Source organism: Drosophila subpulchrella, unplaced genomic scaffold (genome assembly GCF_014743375.2).
Source record: "Drosophila subpulchrella strain 33 F10 #4 breed RU33 unplaced genomic scaffold, RU_Dsub_v1.1 Primary Assembly Seq354, whole genome shotgun sequence".
NCBI classification, from domain to species: domain Eukaryota; kingdom Metazoa; phylum Arthropoda; class Insecta; order Diptera; family Drosophilidae; genus Drosophila; species Drosophila subpulchrella.
The window spans coordinates 1,002,655-1,026,452 of record NW_023665577.1 but is presented as its reverse complement, the minus strand read 5'-3'; the positions used below and the strand labels follow the sequence as shown (position 1 = coordinate 1,026,452).

The window sequence follows — 23,798 nt, the reverse complement described above, 5'->3', positions numbered from 1 at the left end:
GGAATCCAATCGACAGGCTTTTTAATTATGTACATCAGTGTAGACAGGAAAATGTTATGGCTCCGCTCAGTAGTCAATGTATTCCGTGCCGACCGCTAGTATACGATAAGCCCATGGACTAGGACTTCGAAGAGTCGGAAATGCTCCTACCCTTCTACTTCTTGAGTAACGGGTTTAATGATGTGTGATCAAATTTTGACATAAGTCAATTATTAATCTTAAAATTATAAAAATTACATTGTTTTGTGGTTTTATTATCTTTTCTTTATTTATTCATACACACATACATATGCATATCTCTGTACGTTTTACAAGCTAATTTAAATATTTATGGACTGTTAATTAAAGAACGCATCATTGAGCCAAATATTGCTGTTGTTGCTGGTTCTGCTGATGCTCCTTTTAATTATGATAAGTGTAAAGCTAAAATTTACAAGTTAAACTAACTAAACTCGTATGCATTTCGAAATCGCTAGAAGAGTCGATGCGCCCAGCGAGGCCAATTTTAGTTGTGGAGCTTTTTCAATTAGTTCTTCCATAGGGTGTTTCCTTCTGTCTCACTCTCTCTCTATTTACACAAGTCACAAATTGTTTAACAAAAGATGTGTGTTTTTAGATTACTTAACCACTACATACAACATGGCGGCGATTCCGATTTGAACAAATTTTTTGATCTTGCGCCGGATTAAGAAAATTGTTTACTCTCCATCTGATTTAATCTGATTGATTCTGGATTTTAACTTATACTTTTTTACTGACACTGAGTTTTTCTTCCGTTTCTATTTCCTTCAATATTTACAAGAATCTGATTTAAACTAGGTATTTGAGTTACTAGGAGTCAGTTACAGATCTGAAAATGTAAGGATTAAATTATTTAATACTGCATCTCATTGGGATTCCGGGCTGTACTCACTCATAGTCTCCTGTTGGATCTCCACCTTGTATGAGGGATTATCGTAGGCAGCGTCGCTCTTTCGTGGTGGCGTAATGGACGCCGTTTGGTGCACCCGTCTCCTGGTGATGATCAATAGCAGGGCCAGAGTAGACATGATCGCCAAAGCGGCGATCACTGAAACTACCACAAGAGGGCCGTAGTAATCGCCCACAGGCTGGTCCGTGCCCGCGGTCAAAAGTTTTCCTATTAAAAAAATAATTGGAGTAAGTTGTCGTCACGAAATGGAAAAGGATGCTTTCAAAAACGATATTTAATTCAAACCCAAAAAGTTTTATTAGGATCAAAATATAAGTCTTTAAATACAGGGGTGGTCAAAAGTATTTTCACAAAACAAAAGTTAAATATACTCATGATTTGAACTTATGAAAATGCTTAGAAACATGCATTTCAGCCATATTTTTCTCTTTTTCATACAAATTTTGTTCGACATTGTCACCTTCAAAAAATCATAAAAAATATAAGCAAAATGATTTTTGAAAAATTCTTTTTGCAGTTACTATTATTTTTGTTTGAAAAAAATTTAAGTTTTCAAGTCGAGGAAAAAAGTTCAAAAAGTAGATTTTCACACAAATTCGTCCTTTTCAATAAGTTCTGAATGGGTTAAGAAATGTGTTGTATCATTCAAACGGCAATTAAATTACCTTTCCATTGATGCCAAAGTTAACAAGATGTAAGTTCAAATTATGAGTATATTTAACTTTTGTTTTGTGAAAATACTTTTGACCACCCTTGTATATAAAAAAGTTTTGGTATTTTAAAATGGTTTCCCTCACCAAATATTTTAAATCCCTTTAGGATCCTTTCGAAAAATTGCAAGACTTGAAAAATAATTAGAACTACTTTATAGGCCCAATCTATTACGAGATCTGTCGACTTACCTGTCTTGCCGGGTGTGGCTGGCCCACCTGGCTTCGTAATGAAGTTGACCACATTGCTCTTCTTGGTGTTGCCGTTGGTCAGGTACATCTCCAGCCAAAGACGGTACTTGGTGCCTGGTTTGAGATCCATGATCAGGGTACCAGTGGTGCTGTCCCGCTTAGCCACCTTGAAAACGCTAGAGTCCTCCTTGCCAGCGTCGCTCTGGTAGATGGCCCTATAAATGTGCACGAACTTGTCCTCCGGATAGGGCACTCCATTCCACGAAATCTCCACACTCTGGGTCTTGACTTTAGTTACGTTCACGGTGACATCGAAGCCATACACATCAACCTTCTGTGAAGTTCGCACCTTAATCATGTGTCCGGCACGCAACTCCGCTCCGTGTCCGGCCAATGGAATGTAGTATAGACCGATCTCGTAGCCCGTATCCGGCTGGAGATTCTGGATGGTGTAGCTGGTCAAGGTGCGATGGATCAGCGGGGAGGAGGAGTAGATCATGCCCGTCAGTTCCTTGTAGCGCAGTTGAACTCCATCGACATATTCCATCTGGTCGTCACCCAGTTTCTTCCACGTCAACTGCAACCAGCTGGAATTCGTTTCGCTGACCGTCAGTTCGGGATCCTCAACGTTCTTGAAGATGTCCTGGAAGTCTGGCCTGTAATCGGTGAACGGAGGTGGTGGCGTGATGGTTCTTTCAGGAGGCGTCTTCACGGTGTACACACTGCTTGTGGGCTGCGAGTTGAGATCGCGAAGAATCAGGGTGATCTTCACCTTGTACAGGGAGTTCGGTTCAAGACTGGGCAGATCGAATTCCATCTGGGAGGTGGCAATAAGGTCCTCGGGTGGTGCAAAGATCTGCTGCTCCCAGGTGGAGGTATCATTGCTAGGTCCATTCGAGTAGCGCAGCTCCACGCGTCCATGGAGGTTCACATAGACCTGGGGAACGGTGAAGACAATGCGAATGGATCGGGGATCGATGGCCTCCAGAGTATGAACTTCGATGTCGGGCTGTAGGTTGCTAGCTCCTATAAAGTTAATAAAGATTTTAGGTTAATTGAATGATTATTAAGAGATGAGAAAAGAGATGAGCAATTCTAGGGATCATAAAAATGCACAATATATGTACATTTACATTCAAATAAAAAGTGAATATTTTAAATAGTGTTGATATTTACAATAATTAAAAAAGTTAATCATAGGGTTCCACAATGAAATAAGCCGAAAATAGTTTATATATTCAGCACAGTTGGAAACAAGAATATAAATATAATAGAAAGTTAACATTTTACCAATAATATTGCCAGTAATATAATTTGGTAATATTGTTTTCTTAACATTTTTTAAAGATAATTAGGCTAAAACATGCTTTATATAGTGGTAATTCCTAGGAATTTCCCACGATGATCAGCTCTTGCTCATCTCTGACTTAAATTTGTAATTTCAATTAGTATTTGTAGCCCGGATATTAATCAACGAGATTCGTTTGGAAATCGTTTTAGTTCCGGATTAGCTGCAAGCATGTTAGTGATGGATGATCTTTTGTGCTAAATGGGTGTGTAGGTGATTGTGGTGGATGTGTGTATGCGAGTGTCTGTTGTTGTTTCTTTTGTGATTGTTGTCTCAGTTAGTACAGTAAAACCCTGTCGCAGTGTTTCTGTTGTTGTTGCTGAAGAGCTGAGCAGAGTAGAGGAGATCTAGGGGGTGTGGTGACTAGAATAGAGTGTTCAACCTGACTGCTGCTGCTTGGACAGCTTGTCCTGGTTCTGGTGCAGACTGTGCTCACTGGCCTGCGTGGAAAGTCCCGAAGTGGTGCTCGAGCTGGGCAGGATTGTCTGCTGCAGGTGTTGCTGCGGTGTCGTCTGATGCTGCTGCGGATGGTGGGGTGGAACTCCCAATCCCGGGATCACCGGATAGCTCTCGTAGGCCACTGTCTGGCCATCGACAATGGCAATGCCATGTCCTGGTGGCGGTGGCGGCACTCCACTGTGCACAATGGGCACATAATGACCGGGATGTTGCTGCGGTGCCTGTTGCTGTTGCTGCTGGTGGGGCGGAGGTGGTGGTCCACCTGGAACAGTTTGCTGCAAGTGCTGCAATATCTGTTCGATTCTCACTTGCGGCCCCAGATTGTGATTGTCTTTTTGCGTTTGTCCAGGATGAATTGGAGGTCCAGGATGACCAGGATGTCCGGGATGACCCTGTTGTCCTGGTTGATCAGCACCCAGTATGTTGAACAAATCGGACTGACTAGTGGGCACCGGTGGTGGTTTACCCTGCGGCGTACCATTGGGATTGACATCGTACGGCTCGTAGGGATTATAGTCCTCGTAGACGGGCTTCACGGGATTGTAGAATCCAAAGGGGCCCAGATGTTGCTGATGCGGATGCTGGTGGCCGAATTGGAAGGGCACAAATCCGCCGTTCGGTGGCAGAGGTCCTTCCTGCTCTTCTGTGCGATCACCATCGAAAATGACATCATTCTGGTGTTGCTGCTGCTCCTGTTGCTGGTGTTGCTGCTGTTGATGCTGAACCTTCTTGTGGCCCTTTTCGGGTTTCTCCGGCTTCTCGAAGATCCCCAGACCGCCAATCGACTTGGGCGGCTTGCCATCCAGGGTGGGATAGAAGGCTCCACCTGCGTTTGACTTTTTATCCTCATCCTTCTTGATTTGAGGCGCTTTGCTAGGTGTATTCGTCGAAACATTTGCTGTCGCTGTCGTTGTTGTGGTTTCTGTTATCGGTTGCATGTTGGATGGTTGGTTGGTTGGTTGTTGTAGTTTGATTATTTACAAAATGCATAGCGTGAATAACAATATTGAAATTGGTTGTGATGAGCGTAGAAAATAAAAAATAAAGTAAAACGAAATTAAATAGCATGTCAGCGCGATAAAAATGGCAGTAGAGAGCTCAAATAAGATAGCTAGCAAAAGCGCAACAAATCAATTAGGTAAACTAAACCAGCTTATGATAAATAAAACAAACTGAAAATGATCTTCTAATGACAAATGAAGCGATTTGATGGAAACACTTTCTTGGTTATGGCATGCAAAGTCCAAAAAGAAAGGATTACTCTGTCATGCATGTTTATTTACCATTTGCTGGGATTGAAGAATGGGTTGAGGTGGCTTCTTCCTCTTCGTCCTGACCCGCAGCTCCAATTTTTGGGATTTGGGGGGCACAGGACCAGTGCTTGCAGCACTCGTCATCGGGAATGGGCAGCAGACGGGCCAAGGCCGGATGGCAGGGCAAGTCAGCCGGAGGAAGTGCGGGAACTGGTGGACAAGCTGCCCGGCACTCCACGCGTCCATTCTCGCAATAGCAATGCTGATCGCAGCCTATATGGAAAGAAATCATGATCGAGGGGGATGGAAATGGAGGTGATCAAGCCACGATCTTACCTGTCAAGTTGGCGGGCACAGGCGACCAGTTCTCGATCTGTACGCCTTGGTAGCTACATGTGCCATTGTCCACGCACCGCATGCTCTCGGGACAGCAGTTCGGAGGCGAGGGCTTGAAGTCCGCCGGAACCGGCTCCCAGCGGATGCAGTGGGGATCCTGGACATCCAGGCCAAAGTTCGAGGGGCACTCCAGCTTGGCACAGTGAATGCCCTGCTCATTGCAAATGCACAACTGATCGCAGCCATCGCGGAACTGCTGGCCCACCTCGTACTCGGATCCCTTGAAGTTGCAGGTGGGCTTGGCCCCTCCAGCCTCACGAGCCTGCTCCTGGAAGCCATAGGGATTGGGCTCCTCGGGATCTTCGCTGTTGTTGCTCTGCAGCGGCGTTGGCTGCTGTTCATGATCGTCCAGGGTGACATCGCACAGCTCCAGCTGGCAGCACACGTCCTTGGGATCCTTCACATACACACACTTGTCCAACCGCGTGTGGTTTCGTTCCGGGCATCGCGGCCTGCAGTCCATGACGCCTCCTTCGGCGCAGTGACAGATCTGCTCGCATCCGATCTCCAGACGCTCCCGGAACTTGTATACACCGCCCATATAGTGGCAATCACTGCGCGGTTTGGGCGTGGCTGCAATGTGGTGGGTGGTGGCAGGTGGCAATGAACGATGGGCGTGAGCAGCGTGGATGGGACATGTTTATGGAGGGCACAGAGAACACGGCACATGTTAGAAAGCTTGATCAGCCAAAAAGTGATGATTTGGGAATGTAATACAAGCTACGACTACAGCAAAGCCACAAAAAGCTGCCTTTAAGATTCGAGCCAACTCACCTTCATCTTCGCTCGGGGGCAGGGTCACAGCAGCCTCTTCTGTTCTCTCAGTGGAAGGTGCAGCACCCTCAGTGGCCACCACAGTGGGCTCCAGCAGCGGCTCACTGCATTCCATCACCCGACAGCACTCGTCCTCCTCCACCACCTTCTCGAGGCAGTTAGGATTGGCCATGCTGCGCTGGCTGCCGCGGGGATAGCTCAGTCCCTTGCACCTGGGCTCGCACATCCAGTCGCCGCGGTTGCAGGTGCACCGCTCGTCGCACTCCCGCTCCATTAGCTCGCCGTGCTGCGGATTTTAGTGAGTGGTTAGAGTCTAAGTTCTTGAGTTTATAGCCATTTTCCCCTACTTAAACATGACTTCTTTTAAATTTAATAATCATTTTAAAAGTATAATTAAATAGTTCAAGCTGTGAACCTGTAAGTTATGTCTATTGTAGCACGTAAAACTAAAGTATTCGAAGAAAAATAATTAAATAATTAATAATAATTGCTTCCTAGTTGAAGTAATGGAAATTGAAAAATTTTAGTTAAAAATAAAATATATAAAAAAGAAACCAATTTAACAATTACCAAACATCAGAGATTAGGCCACGTCGACTAAGCAAAGAAATTCAATAAAAGGTTAAGTAATCGGCAAAAGGCTTCGTAGCCCTGCAATTTCCTTTTCCCTTTCTCAATTCCTATAAAATAAATAATCACTACTTTCACTATTTCGAGAGACTCCCAAATTACACCCATAGTCATTAATTTGATTACCAAGAACAACCGCAAATTCATACCGGTAATGACCGAAGATCGACCTACTAAGCCACTTTTATTTTTTGTCAGAACACATTTCCTTCATTTCGCTGTGTGAAAGCTATTTGCGCAGAAATTACGTCAATTTGCACAGCTAACTAAACAAGTGAGTGGAGTAGACTCATCAATCATCCGCCTTGTTGACTGAAGGCAATCATGGGCTGAGATTTCCTGCTCTATGCGCGCTGCTCCAATAACCAAATATGTCATATTTCGATTGAGCCCACACAAGTTCGTGGCCAAAGTCTTTTGTTCGAGTGGAAAAAATCTTTTGTCTGCACCTTGTTCTTTTAATTAGCCAATGGCTAAAGGTTTAGCAGAGTTTTTCGACGCGTTTATGAGGTTCTCAGGTGTAAGAATTCACGCCCTTTTGTTATGGCCAGCAGTATTTTAATGACCCTCTGTTCAGGGGGCCATATTTTCCTCCCCTGCCCTCCCCTCTTTCTTTAATGGCACCTAATGAGCACAATTCTTGTGAACTTTTGAGCCTTGGCGTCCATAAAAAACAGTAAGCCCAAACGCCCAAACGCCCACTTTGGCACAATAAACTACTGAAAAGGAAAACCGAAAAAACACTTGGTAAACTGTGCAATTTATTTGATTATGTTCCTAGCTATTTGGCTGCTCATTCGAAAAACATTTGCGGCATGCGGCTTGGCATGTTGCACGTGTCCGCCAATCGATGGCGATTTATAAATAAAAAAACTTAGGAGGAGGGAGGGGGCGATTGAAGGGGGAAGGCCGATCAGCCACCGACAACAATTCATTAAAAGTGAAAGCAAAAATTATTTCATATCGAAGCGAACCGCAAACTCGATTATGAAAACTACAACACATACAATTTTAAAGATTAAGAAAAAACGATATAAATAAAAGATGAGGGGAGGACAGTGAAAAAGTGTAAATGCTCTTTTAAAATATTCCAAAAGGAAGAAAAATTGTGATACATAATATTAACAAAACAAATCTAACCAAATTAATAAGGAAAAGTAACAAAACTAAATAAATTCTTTAAAATTTGTATGATTCATAAACTGGTTTTCAATACTTTACAAAATTTCTTATCCCCCACTTTTAGTTAGAGTATTGAGAAAAGAAAAGCCCAACGTTCGTTTAATTAAAACAAAATCAACACCAAGATTCAGGCATCGCAGCAGAAAATGGGTTGGTCAGTAAGTAGTGCCAGCTGCAGGCGTTGCTCCAGCCACATCTAGCTATCTCAAAAAATATATAAACAGTCGATGCAGGCCGAGATATGGAGCTTACATGACTGGACGCCATTATTCGAGGCGCAGAGACCGAGTGCAACGTTTGATGAACACGTCACACTTGGACAGACGCATTAAGGCGTGTAGCAAATTAATGAAATTTAAATTGAACGATGATTGTTAATTAGCTGAATGATAAGGCGACACTGTTTTCCCTGTGCAAGCGAATCATTCTATTTTATAGGTCTATTTTTGACTGATGACTTATCTAAAATGCCGGCAATTGTCACATTGTTATGATGATGGCTGGCAATTGGGAATGGCGATTGGCGCCGAGGTTGGGCTGGGCTGATCCGCAACCACAGAGGCGATGTCAACATCAATCACAGCCCAGCAATTTCTTGGAATTTTCTTCCTTAGCCTGCCTTTTTCGTGCATTTTTTCTGTTAATATTAAGGTGCGCAAATATTTGCACAATTGCTGCTTGGGCGAGCAGCAGCCGGGAAAAGCTAACCGAAAAATATTTTCGCCGCTTTTTTTGGAGTGCAGAGGCAGCTGCGCTGAATGTTGGATGCTGGAAGTCTGGGCTGACTCTGACCGGTTTCATTATGAGCACCAAACTCGTTGCCATTATGCAATCCAGGTGACGACAAGGCGAATTGAAGTTGCGTGCCAGGAAGTGGGCAGGCCGACAGGGAAATGGAGGCGTAGGCCGCCGCTTTCTCTCCTTGTCAGGATCTGACACATATTCTATTTTGATTTTATCATGGCTGTCATAAAGCCTGGCATTTTGGTCAAACTGGATTTGAACAAATGGTTTTATTGTGTCCAGCAATAAAATCGAATCGGAAACATTAACCAGATCTATTGACGTCATTCGGTTGCAAATGTCAAAAGTTGAAAGTATTCGAGCAACTGAGTCGAAATTGACTTCCTCATTGATTGTTTGGTTAGCTTACTTTAATGATTGTTATTTTAATAATAGATTCGTGATATGCAAAGTTAGAAAACTTATTTTGTGATATTTTAATTTTGTATCTGTTCCTAATTCTTTCAATTTGTGTTACTATTATAACTGAGTCAGTATTATTAAAATAATGTATAATATATAATTATAGGTCAGCTTGAATACTAGTTAATCGAATTCTTTTGTAAAACGCAAGTGACTTTAAAATTTAGGAAATTGTGCTTATAAATAGAATTTTTATTTTTAATTTAAAGACATTTTTGAATCTTTGAAACAATTCTTAAGGGTTTTTGGTTAAGGGGACTTCTGAAATTTTTTGGTACTAACAGTCTTACGACCTCCACATATAACTTTTGTTGTGAATTTAGCTTAGTACTAACCTTATAGCTCTTGTTGTCGGCCAAGCATTCGCGGTGCATGGTATCTCCGCTGGCGGTGATTTCCACGATTTTCGGCATTTCCGTTTCCGGCTGAGCAGTGGTCGTGGTGGATGTGGTGCTGGTTGTGGTTGTGCTAGTGGTGGTCGTGCTGCTGCTCTCGTTCTGGTCCCCATCCATGCTGACATCGCTGAGGTCCATGATCTGCTCGTGGGTACTGGCATTGTGGTGCAGGAACAGCTCCACATCGTCGCCGCCACCCGCCGAACGTCCCTCGCCGGCGAAGGCCACGAATGGCGATGGCTCGGTGGTGGTGGTCGAGGCTTCGGTGGTGGAGCTGCTCTCCGACTCCTTGACCACCAGCTCCTCCTCCTTCTCCGCCTCCTTCCTCTCCTCCTCCCGCTCCTGCTGCAGCATGTGTTGTCCTTCAACAATGTTAATCACTGGCCCCGACTCGCTGTCCGGCATTATTGTGGTGGCCGCTTCATTTTCTGGCTCATTCATATGCATGGCGCGTGCTCGCGATGTGGACGAAGGTGCTGCTGTTGTTGTGGATGTGAAGTTGGATGTTGACTCGGTTGCAGTTGATGGCTCAGCGGTTGCCTTGTTCTCCTGGCTGACAACAATACCAGCCACAATTCCCGACTCTGTGGTGGTGGTGCTGGTGGAAGTTGCTGGGGACGACTCCTCGGTGCTGGTCGAGAGCATTTGATAATCTTCGTGTTCGGCCAGGCGATCATGATTCTCGGACAGTATATGCACATGATAGGGATCTTCTTCGCGCTCGCTCTGGACGGTTGCCTCTGTCGAACTGTTGGATGTTGTTGGCGTACCTGTTGCTGGTGTACCTGTTGCTGTTGCCGCAGTGGTTGTTGTTGCTGTTGCTGCTGCTGCTGCCGCCGTCGTTGTCTCAACTTGTTTGTCACTTTCGATTTCGACGTTCTCCTCGCTGTTGCTGTTGCTGGCCGTTATGAGTGTGGCCGGATGTCGGAAATTGTTGAGATCCTTGACCACGTCGTCCTGCTCGTTGGAGATCTGATTCAGCTCGTTCTGCTGCTGATCCTGCTCGTGTTGCTGTTGCTCCCGCAGCATCTCGGTGGTGGCATCGCCACTGCTCTCCGCGTGCTCATCCCGCAGGGGAATGTGCTGAATGTGGCTCAGGTCTGGTTCCGTGTTGGAGAAGACTGGATGCTTGTCCAGTCCCTCGGTCTCCTGGCGGGGCGTTGTCGTGGGCTCCGTGGAGGTGATGGGCTCAATGCTCGTCGATCGCATGCTGGTCTCCCCTGGCAGGCTGCTCGGCACCGGCAAAATTGTGGTGAACTCTGAAAAATTATGAACAATTTATATTAGACTTTCTTCATAGTAAATATATTTTCTTCATAGTAAATATATTTTTATAGCAAAATAATTTAATTCAAAATCTTTTATTATTAAAGTCCTATTCCACTTTACTTTCTGTCTCTTGTCTAAATCGCTGTTATAATTAAGTTTAAATCCATCATAAACATGCCTTGGCAAATACTTGTATTGCTATGTCAAAAGGTCAAGAAATGTAACCGTAGTTGGGGCGTTTATTACTAATTTCTTTCATATTACATTTTGAGTAAAAGTTTGGTTTATAGTTCGACAGTTTTCCAGTGAAAAGCGGGACATACTACCTCCTTAAGCTGAATATTACCAAAAGCTTAGGTACCTATTTTAAAAAGATGAATTATTATGTTTATGCCTTTATTAATAATGATCATAAATAGATTTTAGTGCCTCATCGGTCCTCAAATTCCGAAACATGGCAATTATTAAAACCAAATGGTTATATTTATGTGATTTTTACAACTCCTTTCAACACACATTAAATACGACGAGAGATATAAGTTTATAACTTTGTTATGTTTATGTAATTTCTTCTGTGCTTTTAAGTAAATATTGTATTGGGAACTGGGTCAGCAAGACAAAGTGATTAAGCTGAGTGATTAGGTCAATGTGCTATCATTATTATTGCTTAGTATATAGTAAACAAATTGGATGGACAAAGTATTACTCCCAGGTTCCGTTCTAAATTGTCCCCCAGAATTGAGTCATCGCCGGGGTAAACAAACTCTAAGGCTTTGTCCCACATTTACGGTAACTGGCGAACAGAATTCTTTTGCAATTCTAGCGGAAACCACTTAAATCGTATTGGAAATATCTCACGCGTCTCATCATCATCATCGCCATCCGCAATTCGCATTGGCAACGCCATCATTGAAACGTAATTTCTGTTTTCGGCTCGGTTTTTTGCCTCAGCATCAATTCCTCAAAATCTGCAAGGTATTCATTAAGCTCCGTCTGCCTGCGTCTTCTGCCTGCTGAATCATCGACCACAGGTCGGTCCATTCTCGGAAGACCCGGGCGGACAAGCCCCGACCAAAATATCAGCCATTCCACATCTTTTATGATATAATTCTTGTTTCTCTTTGGTTTTCCTACTTCTTTTTTGTTGAGTTGGTTGGCTTATAAAGCTCTTTTGTGGGCTCGGACAACCCAGACCCGGCAACTTGTTGTTCTTTGTGATTTTCTTTTCTCTCTGTTGGCCGTCCTCTCTTATATAATTACATTTGTTTTCGGGCATAGTTTCGGGGCGCAAAACTCATGTCATAAATAAATGACGACCTTAGTAAGGGGTCTCTAAGTTTTGTATTATAAAACAGACACAAAACACTTGACTCGCCCATGGATGCCCAGAGACTCAAGATTGTTTCTGCCCAACACGCAGACTATTCACAGGAACATTCAATTACGAGTTAATTCATTAAGGGGAACTTGAACTTGATTGCTAATTGCTGCACATGAATGGGAAATGGTTTTAAAGAAGGTAAATTGATGGGAAACCATTTTCCTCAAGAGCCCATCTTTCAATTTTTTAGTTCAGATTTCTCAAGTTAGTCAATCAATATTCTTTTGGCTGGGACATAATTATGTTTGATTACCCTGGCTGTCAAAGAATTCTAAAAATTTCCATTTGAATTCAGTCTCATTCCGGTAATAACTTTAAAATGGTTTAGCTGCAATTTTCAACGGACTCGGGCACTCGATCATCCAGTTGGATTGGTAAATAACCATCGCACACACATCACTGACTCATGGAAGATCTTTAGCGTGGGGGACGGGAATGAAGTAGAATGCGACCCCATGGGGACGGCATTTACCCAGTCAAGTCCTCCGCCTAGACAGGCCTACTGGGAGTGTGGGTGGAGGGGGATAGCGGCAATAGCGACTGTCATGCATGCGTGGTAATAGGCATTAAAGCGGTCCCGGATCCCGGGTCCCTAAACCCTAGACTCCAGACCCTAGTCCCTTGATTCTGATACCTGGTGCAGACGCAAAAGTTGTCGTCGCTCCAATAAGAAAAAAGAGAACTTAAATGAAATTTTCTTTGGTACTCGACGCTTCCAGGCAGTCAGTCAGTCAGCCAGGCAGTCAAAGACAGTCTTGCAGTCAGAGTCGGCATGCAACGAACGCCAATTTAGCGCTAAGAACCTATCTAAAAAGTAAAACTGCGAAATGGAAATACCCTTTTATAAATATGTATGATATAGATCTAGAATGATCTATACCAAAAACTAAAATAAATTTCTTTGGTGGAGCTCTTATGGAAATCAAACCATGAGAGCTAGAGAGTTAGGAACAGTAAATTGTACGCTATAGGAATTTTTAATATAATTTGTGTGTATACAAAGCTAGTACAATACACAGAGCTATTTTTAAAGTGACGTAAATTATGACTCATAACACTTTATCAACCAAATTGTAATGCGCAATCAAATAATTTTATGCATTTATAACTCAGTAAGTAGGAATCTAATTAATTTTAAACATTAACTATTACTAGAATCTAACTATTAACTATTATAACAATCTAAAAATCAATTTTCTTTCACAATTGTGCGGCTTTTCAATGTATTAAAGGGTATAATACCTAGCATAGCTCAGTTCAGTTCGTTAGCCGACAGAGTGAATGGGTGAAAGAGGCCCTAGCCGATTTCTATATAGAGAGAACATCTTTATGTGTGTGTTTTATGTTTTAGCTGTTGCTTTTATTGTTGTGTCGGGACTGGAGCTTAGGGTTACTGACATGAACCTTGAATTTAAGTTCGTTATGCTGCTGCTGGCAGCCTCCAGCTCCATCTCGAGCTCCGGCTAGGGTTGCCATTGCAGTTGTGGAGCTCGGCTCTTGGTTCTTCGTTCTTGGTTCTTCAACGGGCTGTTTGCTGTCACGGTCAGTCGTTTATAATACGCGAACTGTTCGAGGGCCTTTGCGGTGCTCTCACTCCATTTGTTTTGCCTGTTTTTACTTGGCGCACAATTTGTCTTTTACTGTCATTGATTTTTATTTTTCACCAGCGCTCGTTAAGCAAATCCAGGCATCTTCAATTTATGTATGAGCAAATATATGTATAAATATATAACCAATTGGTACATGCTGCAAAGATAGGACTTGTTTGGTGGTCTGCCTTTCCGTTATGCATGTTTTTCCCTGTGTTTTTATCCCCATTTTCTTCGACTGCAAACGAAAGACTCAGACAACGAACTCGAGTTTCTGTATCTGCATTGGTACCCTCGCCTCGAATTGTTCTGGGCTTTCGGCTTAGCATAGTTTATGACTCAACGCTAAGCCGGTCAGCCAGCTTGATTATGATATATATGCATGCGACAACGAATGCTAACCACCATCAGCACCGCAAACAATCACCCGAGGACAGGCCACTTATGCAGAAATGCAAAACTGCTGTCCGGTAGTTCAAACTCATTTGCGGTTTTCTAAGTCGCCGCACGTTCTGCGGCTCTGGCAAACAAACAAATGAACAGACAGTTCGTCAGGGGAGTGGGAGATCGCTTTTGGGGGCAGGGGTTGTGGAACGGGGCAAAGGGGAGTCCATAAGTGATGTGCTTAGAATTGACAAGCTGCCATGAAGCGTTGCATGCCAACCGGATGTCTTTGTTAGGTGGGATAGTGGTTCTTCTTCGGGGGCATGGTTACCATTGATCTAGAGTTGATAATGGCTTGTGCGTTAAATGAGATGGGAAAATAGTTTCATGGTCAATTCAATTCGTTCAGGGGTTATTTTTGAAATTTATATCATGCCGTTTTTTGAAAAAGCTTATTTAATGTGAGAGCCCGTAACTAAAGAAAAAGTTTTGGTAATAAACGTTCCACTTTCATGCACCATAATAAATAATATTAATATGATTCGAGTGCTAGTCTCGCTTTCAAACTTCCTAAAATAAGAAAATAACTTAAATATTTTCGATACATTTGAAATATTTTTTGTTTCCTCAAATCGATAAAAAATAATAACTATGTGGAAGCTTGTACTACAAGGTCATATAGTAGAAACAATGAATTGAATGAATTGCTGAATTGTTGAATTTTTATCAGCTGTTAGTCAGCTGTTTCACAAAATTCAGCAATTCAACAGCCTCGGGGCTGGTCAAAATTTTGTTTAATTGCTGAAAACCAGAGTTGTCGCTGTTCTCGACTTAAAGTAAAAGTGTGACTCTGGTCACTTGTAAACATGGAGAAATTGCAATCGTATAAGACATGCATATAAAGGATATCTAATGTGATGCTGCCTGTTAGCAGTTCTAATAGTTTAGTTTTTTGGCTTATTTTCGGCATTTTCCTTAATTTTATACATAATCTTTGGTAAACACAGACTGGCAATTTGACAACCCGACAAACAGCTGATATAACAGCTGACATCTTAAAATTGAAAATTCAACAGGGAACTTTTAGGGTCATTCCCTTAATTGCTGAAATTTTCTGTTGAATTTTCAACAATTCAGCAATTCAACAGTTTAGGGAATACCCAGAATATTTTTATAAAAATTACTTTTATATATATTTGATAAGTAAATCAGTTTAAAATTTAAAAGCTTAAAATAAAGTTCTATTATCCATTATTTTTCCCTTGTTTTTCCCATCTATATAACTTTTTTTCCAATTTCCGCATCTATAATTTCTTTCCGCGGTGTACCGAAAGCACTGAACGTGGCTAACCGGAAGCAGTGTTTCAAAGTGAACCCTGCCTAATGACCATGCCCACGCCTCTAATCCCCACCAACCTGTCACCATTCCTCCCCCTTTATCACTCTATTGACCGAGTTTTGTAATGCGCAAAAAGTGTCAACAAAAATTAAACCGGCAATAGCAATTGGAAGGCAGAAGAGAGGGAAGGGAAGGGAAGGGAAAGGCTATACCTTTTTTGGTTTTGGGCAATGTAACGGTCATGCCTCAGAGTGTGTCATGAATCCCAAATATATATTTACTCGTATATAACCCTGTTATGCAGCTGTTGGCAGTGGTCCGGTTTTAGTTTCAAATTATAAACAAATCCGAATTGATTACGCAATCTGCTGACTGCATTTGAATTCATTCGCTTCTTTTTGGGTGTTAATTTTGATTATATTTTGCTTTTAATTAAGGCCCCCTCCGAAGGTTTATCTATTGTATTTGTTTTAGAAATTTGCTGTTGTTAATGAAATTGCACGGCCTTTGTCCACAAAGATGATAATCCACAAAAGACGAGTATGGTAATTTGTGAAACGAAGTGTTAACTTTCAATGGCGAGCATGTTGAATTAAAATTATACATGGATATAGAAACAATTCTCTGACGGAAAGACTTCAAAGTGATAATTTTGGGAATGATTTGTTTCCGGAGTTTTGTAGAAACTTCAAGTTCCATTATGATGGTAAAAGAAAAAAGATCAAAGTACCCACACAGCATTATCATAAACTCATCTCAATTGCAGTTAACTGAGCTTGCTCCTAACCCAAATAGTTCTTGGCATTTTATCGGCCTTTCTATCTGGCTAATGACATAAAAATGAGCTTAGACCAGAGAGAGAGAAACCAAAAAAGAGTAGGAATACACAATCAAATGGTCGACGGCCAGTCAGGTATATAAGAGCATCTGCGATACGTAAAATTCCTCAACAACATAAAAACAACAGTCACAACGATATCATTAACAAGCAAACGGGGAAGACGAGTCAAACTGTTCGGCAATAAAGCAAAATTATTTCCCAACCAGTATTTGACCTTTTTCCACTCGAAAGTTCATGTGCATCTAACAACAACGAAAATGCAGTTTGACCCGCTGAAAAAGGGGGAGGAATGTGGCGGTGGAGGAGGTACTCGTGCCCGATGCTAAAGCAAAACAAGTTTCAAATACTACCAAGAGCGCGTGTCATTGTCCATTTAGAGTTCGAGCTGAAGGAGCCGAGACAAAGACCCCTGGCAGAAATAAGTATAAACAACAATATGACTAAACACAACGCCACTTAGCTGGTGTAGTTGCAGCTCTAGTTGTATCTGTATCTGATCTCAACGGAATGACACCACACACTTTTAGCCAAGTGAATGCGAGTTGCTTGGCCGGCCATGAAATCGAATTGGAAGTGGAGTTTGGATTGGAATTGAACCACATGAGTGTGTGGATTTTGTACCGCCGACTAGCTCATTGTAAGTAGTGCCAAAGTGCGTTGGAAATTGAAGGTCAATCGAATGGTTTAGAGTAGAAAACACAGATGGTTAGAGTATATATATTATGTATATTGTAATTTTGCAATCAGTAATCAATGCTATCAATTTACATACTTACAATCTTTGTTAAAATTGAAACAAAATAAAACTAAATGTTCCAAGACCTTAAGTATTTAAAAGAAATACAACATTAACTAGATAATTATAAAGTTTGTGAATTTAACTGTGAGCTTTATGAAATTCTGTCTATATTTCTATGCAAAATATGTGATTGGTCATGGATCAAGAATATATTCTTTACTTTTATTTTTGATAGCATCTATAAATCACACGTACACTCTTGGATATTTAAATAAAATTAAATGCACAATGTTAATTGATTAATTGATTGAATAATTAACTCGACTTCTGAGTGTTTGAAACATTGAAAAATTAGTATTCATATTTGCGAATCAATCGATACTCGAAACCATTAAGTCTTTTTAGAAATGTTTGTTTCTGCAAATAAAACTAAATACATAGTACGCAATACTTCCGCATATAAATGTTGCCTGTAATTGGACAACAGCTAGAACCCCCCTTGCCAATCTTTTAGCTCGAATAACAGTAGAAATTATTCATAACATGTAATTAAATTTATTTCCATTCTTCTATTTGAGGCTCCCGCTCTAAGCTCGGGCTTCCTGTCCACGTTCTCCCGCTCTCGGCACCGTTCAATGACACAGATAATTGCCCCAGCACACTCAACACACTCGCTTAGCCACTAAGTATTCGCAATTAAAATGCATTAATTAGCCGCACACTGCCTTTCTGTGCTACATTTTTCTCACTGCTTACAAACATAGGTACATTCATGTATGTGAGAAAAAGATATAGGAAAATTATCTAATTGAAAAAATGCAAGCCAGCCAACGCATGTCTAGACCAGGGAGGGAATTGCATGATACTGTAAGTGGAATTGATGCCATTGCTTAATGCATATTTTCAAACGAGTTACAATTGAACTGAATTTTCGCCCGTATTTTGATAAGCGCCCCTGACATAAATACGATTGAGTTCAGACTGAGGCCAGGCCGGGTTTTCACTTGCCTAACCCGTTTGGTTCTGTCCACTGGGAGGCTGCGAAGTGCTCGGCTGAGAAAGGCGGAGAAAGCCCGCGAATCCGTCGTGGAAAACCCACTCGAAGTTCAAAGCACAAAAGTGATTTTTCGACACTTGAGTTCGAAACATCTATAAAGCTATATTTACGGCCAAAATGTTAATTGTCTCTGTCTGCACTTTCGCGCGTCCCTCGCGCAAAACTCGCTGGATGCTGTGATGAGTGTCTGGGTACAAAGCCATAATACTGGCAGCAACAAAAAGCCCACCGGCTAACGGCCGACAATTAACAATCGCCTAGTGTGGCTGTTGTTGTACTTGTCACTCCGCACATAACACTTAACGTATTTTTCAAACTAGCCGGTTGAAAAGCCTTTTTTAAGCTACTTTTACTTATCGGTTCATTATAGCGGTCGCATGAAATTCGCCAGCTAATCGAGCATGAACCCCAAAGCGAAAGGTACGGCAGTTCAAGTTAGAAATCACGCACCGAATTGCCACACCCTCCACAGAAATATTTCTCACACTCACGCTGGAATGGGTATCCTTGAAAAATTCGAGAAAACAAAAGTCTTGTCTGCCTGCCTTTTTCTGCAGAAATTCTCAGTTACGCGGGCGAATAAATAAAAAACAGAAAAACAACAGCCATATAAATAAACAAGGCAGGGGAAGGGAAGATGAAGATCACATGGGCGCAGCATACGAAAGACTTAAGCCACAAACTTGAGTTTGTACCCTGCCTTGAGTGTATTCCATTCAGAAAAACTTAATGTTTTCGCATAAATGTTAACTTGTCATCCGAAAGCCCAGCATCTTCGCATAGCTCAAATGACGCGGATTGTTTTCAATACCAAAACTCACGACTATCGTGCCAGAAACATGTAAATTTCACTTTGCTATGATTTGTAAAAATATTAAACAATCAACAAGTCCACATAATAACAGGTCACTCAGCAATTTTCATTTTTCCTTATTGTGTTTTTTATTTGCCGAACATTTTCCCTTGAAGAAAGTGGGCCGAAGACAAGTTGGCCTGTTGATTGAGGTCGTTACCTCAGACTCTATAGACATTGTTGAATTTTATAAATTTCGTGATACGTATTATTGTTCAAAAGACCTCGTGTTTACTAAAAATATATTTATTTATTTTTGGCAAGCTTTTTTGAGTGCAGTCCCTGACTTGCAATGCCAACGCATTGAAAATTGCTCAATAGGACTGTGTCTGCATTTTTTGTAAATCCACCATATCAAGGCCATAATTTAGCACTCAAATGGGGACCGCAAAACGGAAAATTAACATAAATGATTTATGTACTCGACTTTCAAGTACAACTACAGCCAGCTGTGGTGTGCAATTTTCCAACTCATTAGTGTTACTTTGTTGAATTTTTTCCTCGGCCTGTAAACAATTTGCTGGCCTCTGAATGTTTCTTTTGGCTTGGGGCTTTCCACAAAACAAGTTGCCTGCCGAGCTGTAAAAAAGGTCGATAATAGCGGGAGATTCCGAAAGCGTCGGGCCTTACATGATATGGAACGATATTGAAAACATTTATGAAATAAAATTGCCTTCTTTTATTTTTTGTTACTCATTAAAAGTATCTGTTGACTATTGCTATTTCTATATTTGTAAATCCATTGACAGTTTATAGTTACTTTGAGTAGTTGTTTCAGTTGCTGCAACTATAACACAAAACCAGTTAATCAACTGTCTAAAGTCTTGCCCAATAATAGATTTGTAAATATATGTATTTGCTTTAATTATATAATCTAAATCCCCAATCCGCTAGCAACCCACTCAACGCCTAATCAATTAAGAGTTTGCATCACTTGAAATGCCTATTTTCAAATCTAATCAGGTGCGGTGTCTTCTCCAAGTTTGTAGGAGTTTCATTTATCAAATCTGTCAATGACTAATTGCTATCTATCTTTTCTAGCTAATTTCCTGGGTACATATTTATGTAATTAGCCCCCGCGAAAAGACATTCCATGTTGGTGTACAAATGCCGACACCCAAAATTACCCGAAGCTAACCCATAGTTGCTTTTGGTACGTAGGTTAAGGGCATGACTCATGACAGTCGGCTGCTTTGCATTTAAATTGAGTAATTTGTGAAGGCTTATCTTACCATCAGCCCAAAGTTTGTTGTTAAATCTCATTAACTTCCCCGTGGCATTTAGAGCAACCAGAAAAAGGCCAGTTCCTTTATAACAACACGTTCCCATTCTCCGTGGCAACAACCTAGCTGAATCAATCTGTGAGGCCTTATTTTATCGAGTCATCAATAAAACGAGATGATAAAGTATCAAAACAATGAAAAACCAATAGATGGTCTTACGAGCGTGCTTGCAACGAGAAGAATTTTATGTGTAACTGACATTAAACCTAAATCAACATTTAGGCTTATTACAAAACTGACACAGCCAAGAACTCGGCAATTAAACTGGCAACCTAATTTTCCGAAACTTGATTAGCTTTGACAAAACGCCGAACAATGGAGCCTTTCACTTTTGCACTAAAGAAGTTTATTGAAAAAAATACGTGTATGAAAGATAATTATTCTATCTAAGATGAACTCAAACATGTTGGAAAGTTCTGGTAAAAAAAATTAATCCTCATTAATATCATTCCAACGTATCTAACTTAGATAACATAAAATAATAAATCTCTATATTAATTCCTAAACCCTTTTATCCATATGTAGATACCAAAATCCCTCTGGCTACAAACACATTAAAATGCACTTTGCTTTATTTAAATGTTATGAGTGTTTTTTTTCCTGAGGAAGCTACTTCAAAGATTTAGCTTCTGGCTCCATAATTTTCATATTTTCACTTTGAAACGCCGCACAATTAACTAAGTAATTCAACAGGAAAGCGCTCATATCTCCAAAAATTCTTCCACCCATTAGTAGACCAAAATTTCTCTTGTTCGCTCCATTTAACCGAATCGAAAAATAATTATGGAGAAATGGCTTACAGATCGAAACGAAATGGATGAAAAGGGCGGACCAGAAGTCACGCACCGGCACGGCGTTAATTGGTGGCTCAGAGAACCAGATTTGATTACGGCCCAGAAGGTGAGATTAAAGTGTCTGGCCGGAGATCGGGATGAGATGCCTCATCTAGTCGAGCATCGTCGCGTTTAAGCGGCATCTATAATTTTCATGGCTTTTGGCTGGGACTTGGGCTTTTGAGACTCACCAGTTTCGTCTGCATTCGATTTGTTGGCCGCCTCAGTGGTTGTCGTCGTGGAAGTGGAAGTCGTTGAACCATCCGCCGTCTCGGTGGTTATGCTGCTGATGTTGCTGCTTTGTTCTACGGCAATTGTGGATGTGGATGGAGTGGCTGGCGTTGCTGGCGTTGTGGTGGCTGCTACACCGTCTGGGGCATCTGTTGTGGCATCCAAAGGTGGCATCGTTGTGGCCGCTGCATCCTCGCCTGCAGGCGCAGACGCCGCTTGCTCAATTTGAATGCCGAGCAGCAGTAATCCGCAGAGAGTGGCCAGGCACATTCTACTCCACATGATTGTGGCCGAGTCGCCTGAGGCTTTTCTTCTTCTACACGTTTGCATTTTGGTTAATTTTTCTCCCCTTTTTTTTGGCTTTTTCCTCTTCAATTTTTCTCACACGTTTGCACTTGTTATTGTTAATTTATAGTAATCTTTTATAAATATGGAATTAAATAAATTACATGTACTTTTCAATCTTCGAAAGGTCTCGATAACTCATTACCGACTTTTGTTCACTAGTTATTATTTAGTTTTCTCTTTTTGAGTTTTGGGGTTTTCTTTTGCGGTTACTTAAGTTCACACGACATTTGTCGGCAGCGGTTTCTGTTATTTGTCATTGGTTCGGTTTGGTAACCCCAAATGCTGTCATTTCCGCTGAAAGTCGGTTGAATAACGATCTCTCAAGTGTCAAGTGTCTATATTTTGCCCGCCGATTTGTTGAGTGATTTGTTAGATCACTCTGTGAATTACTGGGAAACTTTCTTATATGTATTGACTTTGAAATATGGGAAGTTTATCAGCTTTAGTATTTACGTGTGTCTCAATCAATCATTTTTGAGGGGCTTACTAACTTTTGAGTGACTTTAAGCTTGTAAATATTCCTAAATTTGTTAAATATATTCAAGATTGATGCTCTGAATAATGAAGTATTTCTTACGTCATCATTTATATTATTGCCATTTTTAGCGTGAAAGTATAAACCCCTTCAGTGCCAACACTCATACAAGTTCGTTTCCCAAGTCTTTTGTTTCACTACATTTCTGTTCATTTTGAAATGCGTAAACTTTTTGGAACCTGTGTAGATTTACGATATGAAAATCCTACTTAGCATATTTAATTTAAATTTACAACTTTACGCATAGCCCCAGAGCGCCTCATAAATATCTTTCATTTTTGGGCTGATCTAGCACAATGTTTACTTCTCACCATTCAAATAAGAAACTAGGCAAATAAGCCAGCATGCCAAAAACAATGCCAACAAATTGGGCTCTAGGAAAAAGATATACTATGTATATGCAAGGCAGTCGATGCTCATGCAATTCGCCATAATGCAACGACAGCAACAAAAACCTTAGACCCAAATTGCGATAGCGAAAATATTTGAACCGGTTCCTACGGCAGCAGCAGAAACTGCAACTGAAAACGGCTGCAGACCGCAGAATGCGCTCCAAAGCCTTTTTGGCCAAGTTGGCTTGAAGGCAATTAGACTGCAGGCGGCTATGTTTATTCTATATCTGTTGGCAAACACTTATATTTGTTTTAGTTAACAACCAATGATGTCATTGTAAAAGTTGGTGGCTATTTGCACTGACATTTCACATTTCACTCTCACTCCTTTTATGTAGAAATGGCAAATGGCAGAAAGCAAACAACGAATAAAGCGTTTCGGAGGTGGAGGCAGAAAACTTGTTTTCGGTATTTTCAATGGAATGTTTTCGCTCGTGGTTCTCTTTGCTTTCTGTCGGCCTCTATATTGTATATTTCACTTCCAGATATTGTGTTTGTTCAATAAGAAAGCAAAGATTTGCATAAATCACACACACACACACACACAGGGGCACACTAAAAGGGAAGATTAGCACCAACCCGGCGAGAAAAGGTAATATCTCCTCTTATCTGGCCACGTTTGTGGGCAGGCAGCGCGGGGTATATCTCGGAAAAAAACGCGATCGCATACGGATCGCAACCGCTCCGTCTCAAGCACGACCACCAACTGATCTCTCCGGCGGCACCATGGCATGGATCTTGGCTGGAAGCGCTGCCAACTCACCACGGTCTGCAGGCGGCCAACAGGTAACTGGTTTCCGCTCCTCTCCTCTCAGTTGGCCAACTGTGTTGACTTTGGCTTTGCTCTTTCTCCCCCGTCAGCTGGGCTCAACAGGTGAGAGAGCCAGAGTCGTAATACATAATACCCATTACCCTGGTTGAACGCTCGCTCTCACCCACACTCAGGTGTGCCTAGGCTGTCTCTGTTTCTGTATCTGTATCTGTAGCTGTAGCTGTTTCTGGACGTGTGGGTGTTCGTAAGGCCCTCTCTAGAAGTCGACGGATCCGAAACAAGACGACCATGATGCATACACAAGACTGGGTTTTTTCTTTTTGGCAAGGCAACTGCAATAGTCAATTCCTTGACAAGTGAACTCAGCGAACTATTTGAACTGTCCAATTGGCTGGCGAAAAACTCAATCCCATTGAAAAACCCAAGACAAGCCGAGTTGGCATTCATTGTTCCGATTACGCCTTCGGTCTGGGTTT

General features: G+C 41.5%; 1 protein-coding gene across 4 annotated transcripts; it reads right to left on the bottom strand.

Annotated features, from left to right (window-relative positions):
* Window positions 1–241: 241 nt before the first annotated feature.
* LOC119560015 (putative epidermal cell surface receptor) lies at window positions 242–23,255 on the bottom strand. 4 transcript variants are annotated; one of them, XM_037873299.1, is made up of 10 exons: window positions 23,130–23,255; window positions 21,236–21,694; window positions 9,417–10,735; window positions 6,064–6,349; window positions 5,230–5,862; window positions 4,924–5,166; window positions 3,564–4,562; window positions 1,834–2,859; window positions 914–1,138; window positions 242–850 (listed from the first exon to the last, which is right to left on the bottom strand). In XM_037873299.1, the coding sequence occupies exons 2-10, from the start codon at window positions 21,603–21,605 to the stop codon at window positions 843–845; spliced, it is 5,109 nt and encodes a 1,702-aa protein (XP_037729227.1). In that variant the 5' UTR covers window positions 21,606–21,694; window positions 23,130–23,255; the 3' UTR covers window positions 242–842. The 4 variants fall into 4 exon arrangements, with proteins under 4 accessions (XP_037729227.1, XP_037729229.1, XP_037729228.1 ...); XM_037873301.1 differs by lacking the exon at window positions 3,564–4,562; XM_037873300.1 differs by lacking the exons at window positions 4,924–5,166; window positions 5,230–5,862.
* Window positions 23,256–23,798: the final 543 nt, after the last annotated feature.

Coding starts and splice junctions, on each gene's coding strand:
- LOC119560015 (XM_037873299.1), bottom strand. CDS start 21,605: ATGCAAACGTGTAGAAGAAGAAAAGCCTCAGGCGACTCGGCCACAATC. Junction 6,350..9,416: donor CCGACAACAAGAGCTATAAG/GTTAGTACTAAG, acceptor TAAAATCCGCAG/CACGGCGAGCTAATGGAGCG. Junction 5,167..5,229: donor TGTGCCCGCCAACTTGACAG/GTAAGATCGTGG, acceptor CTTTCCATATAG/GCTGCGATCAGCATTGCTAT.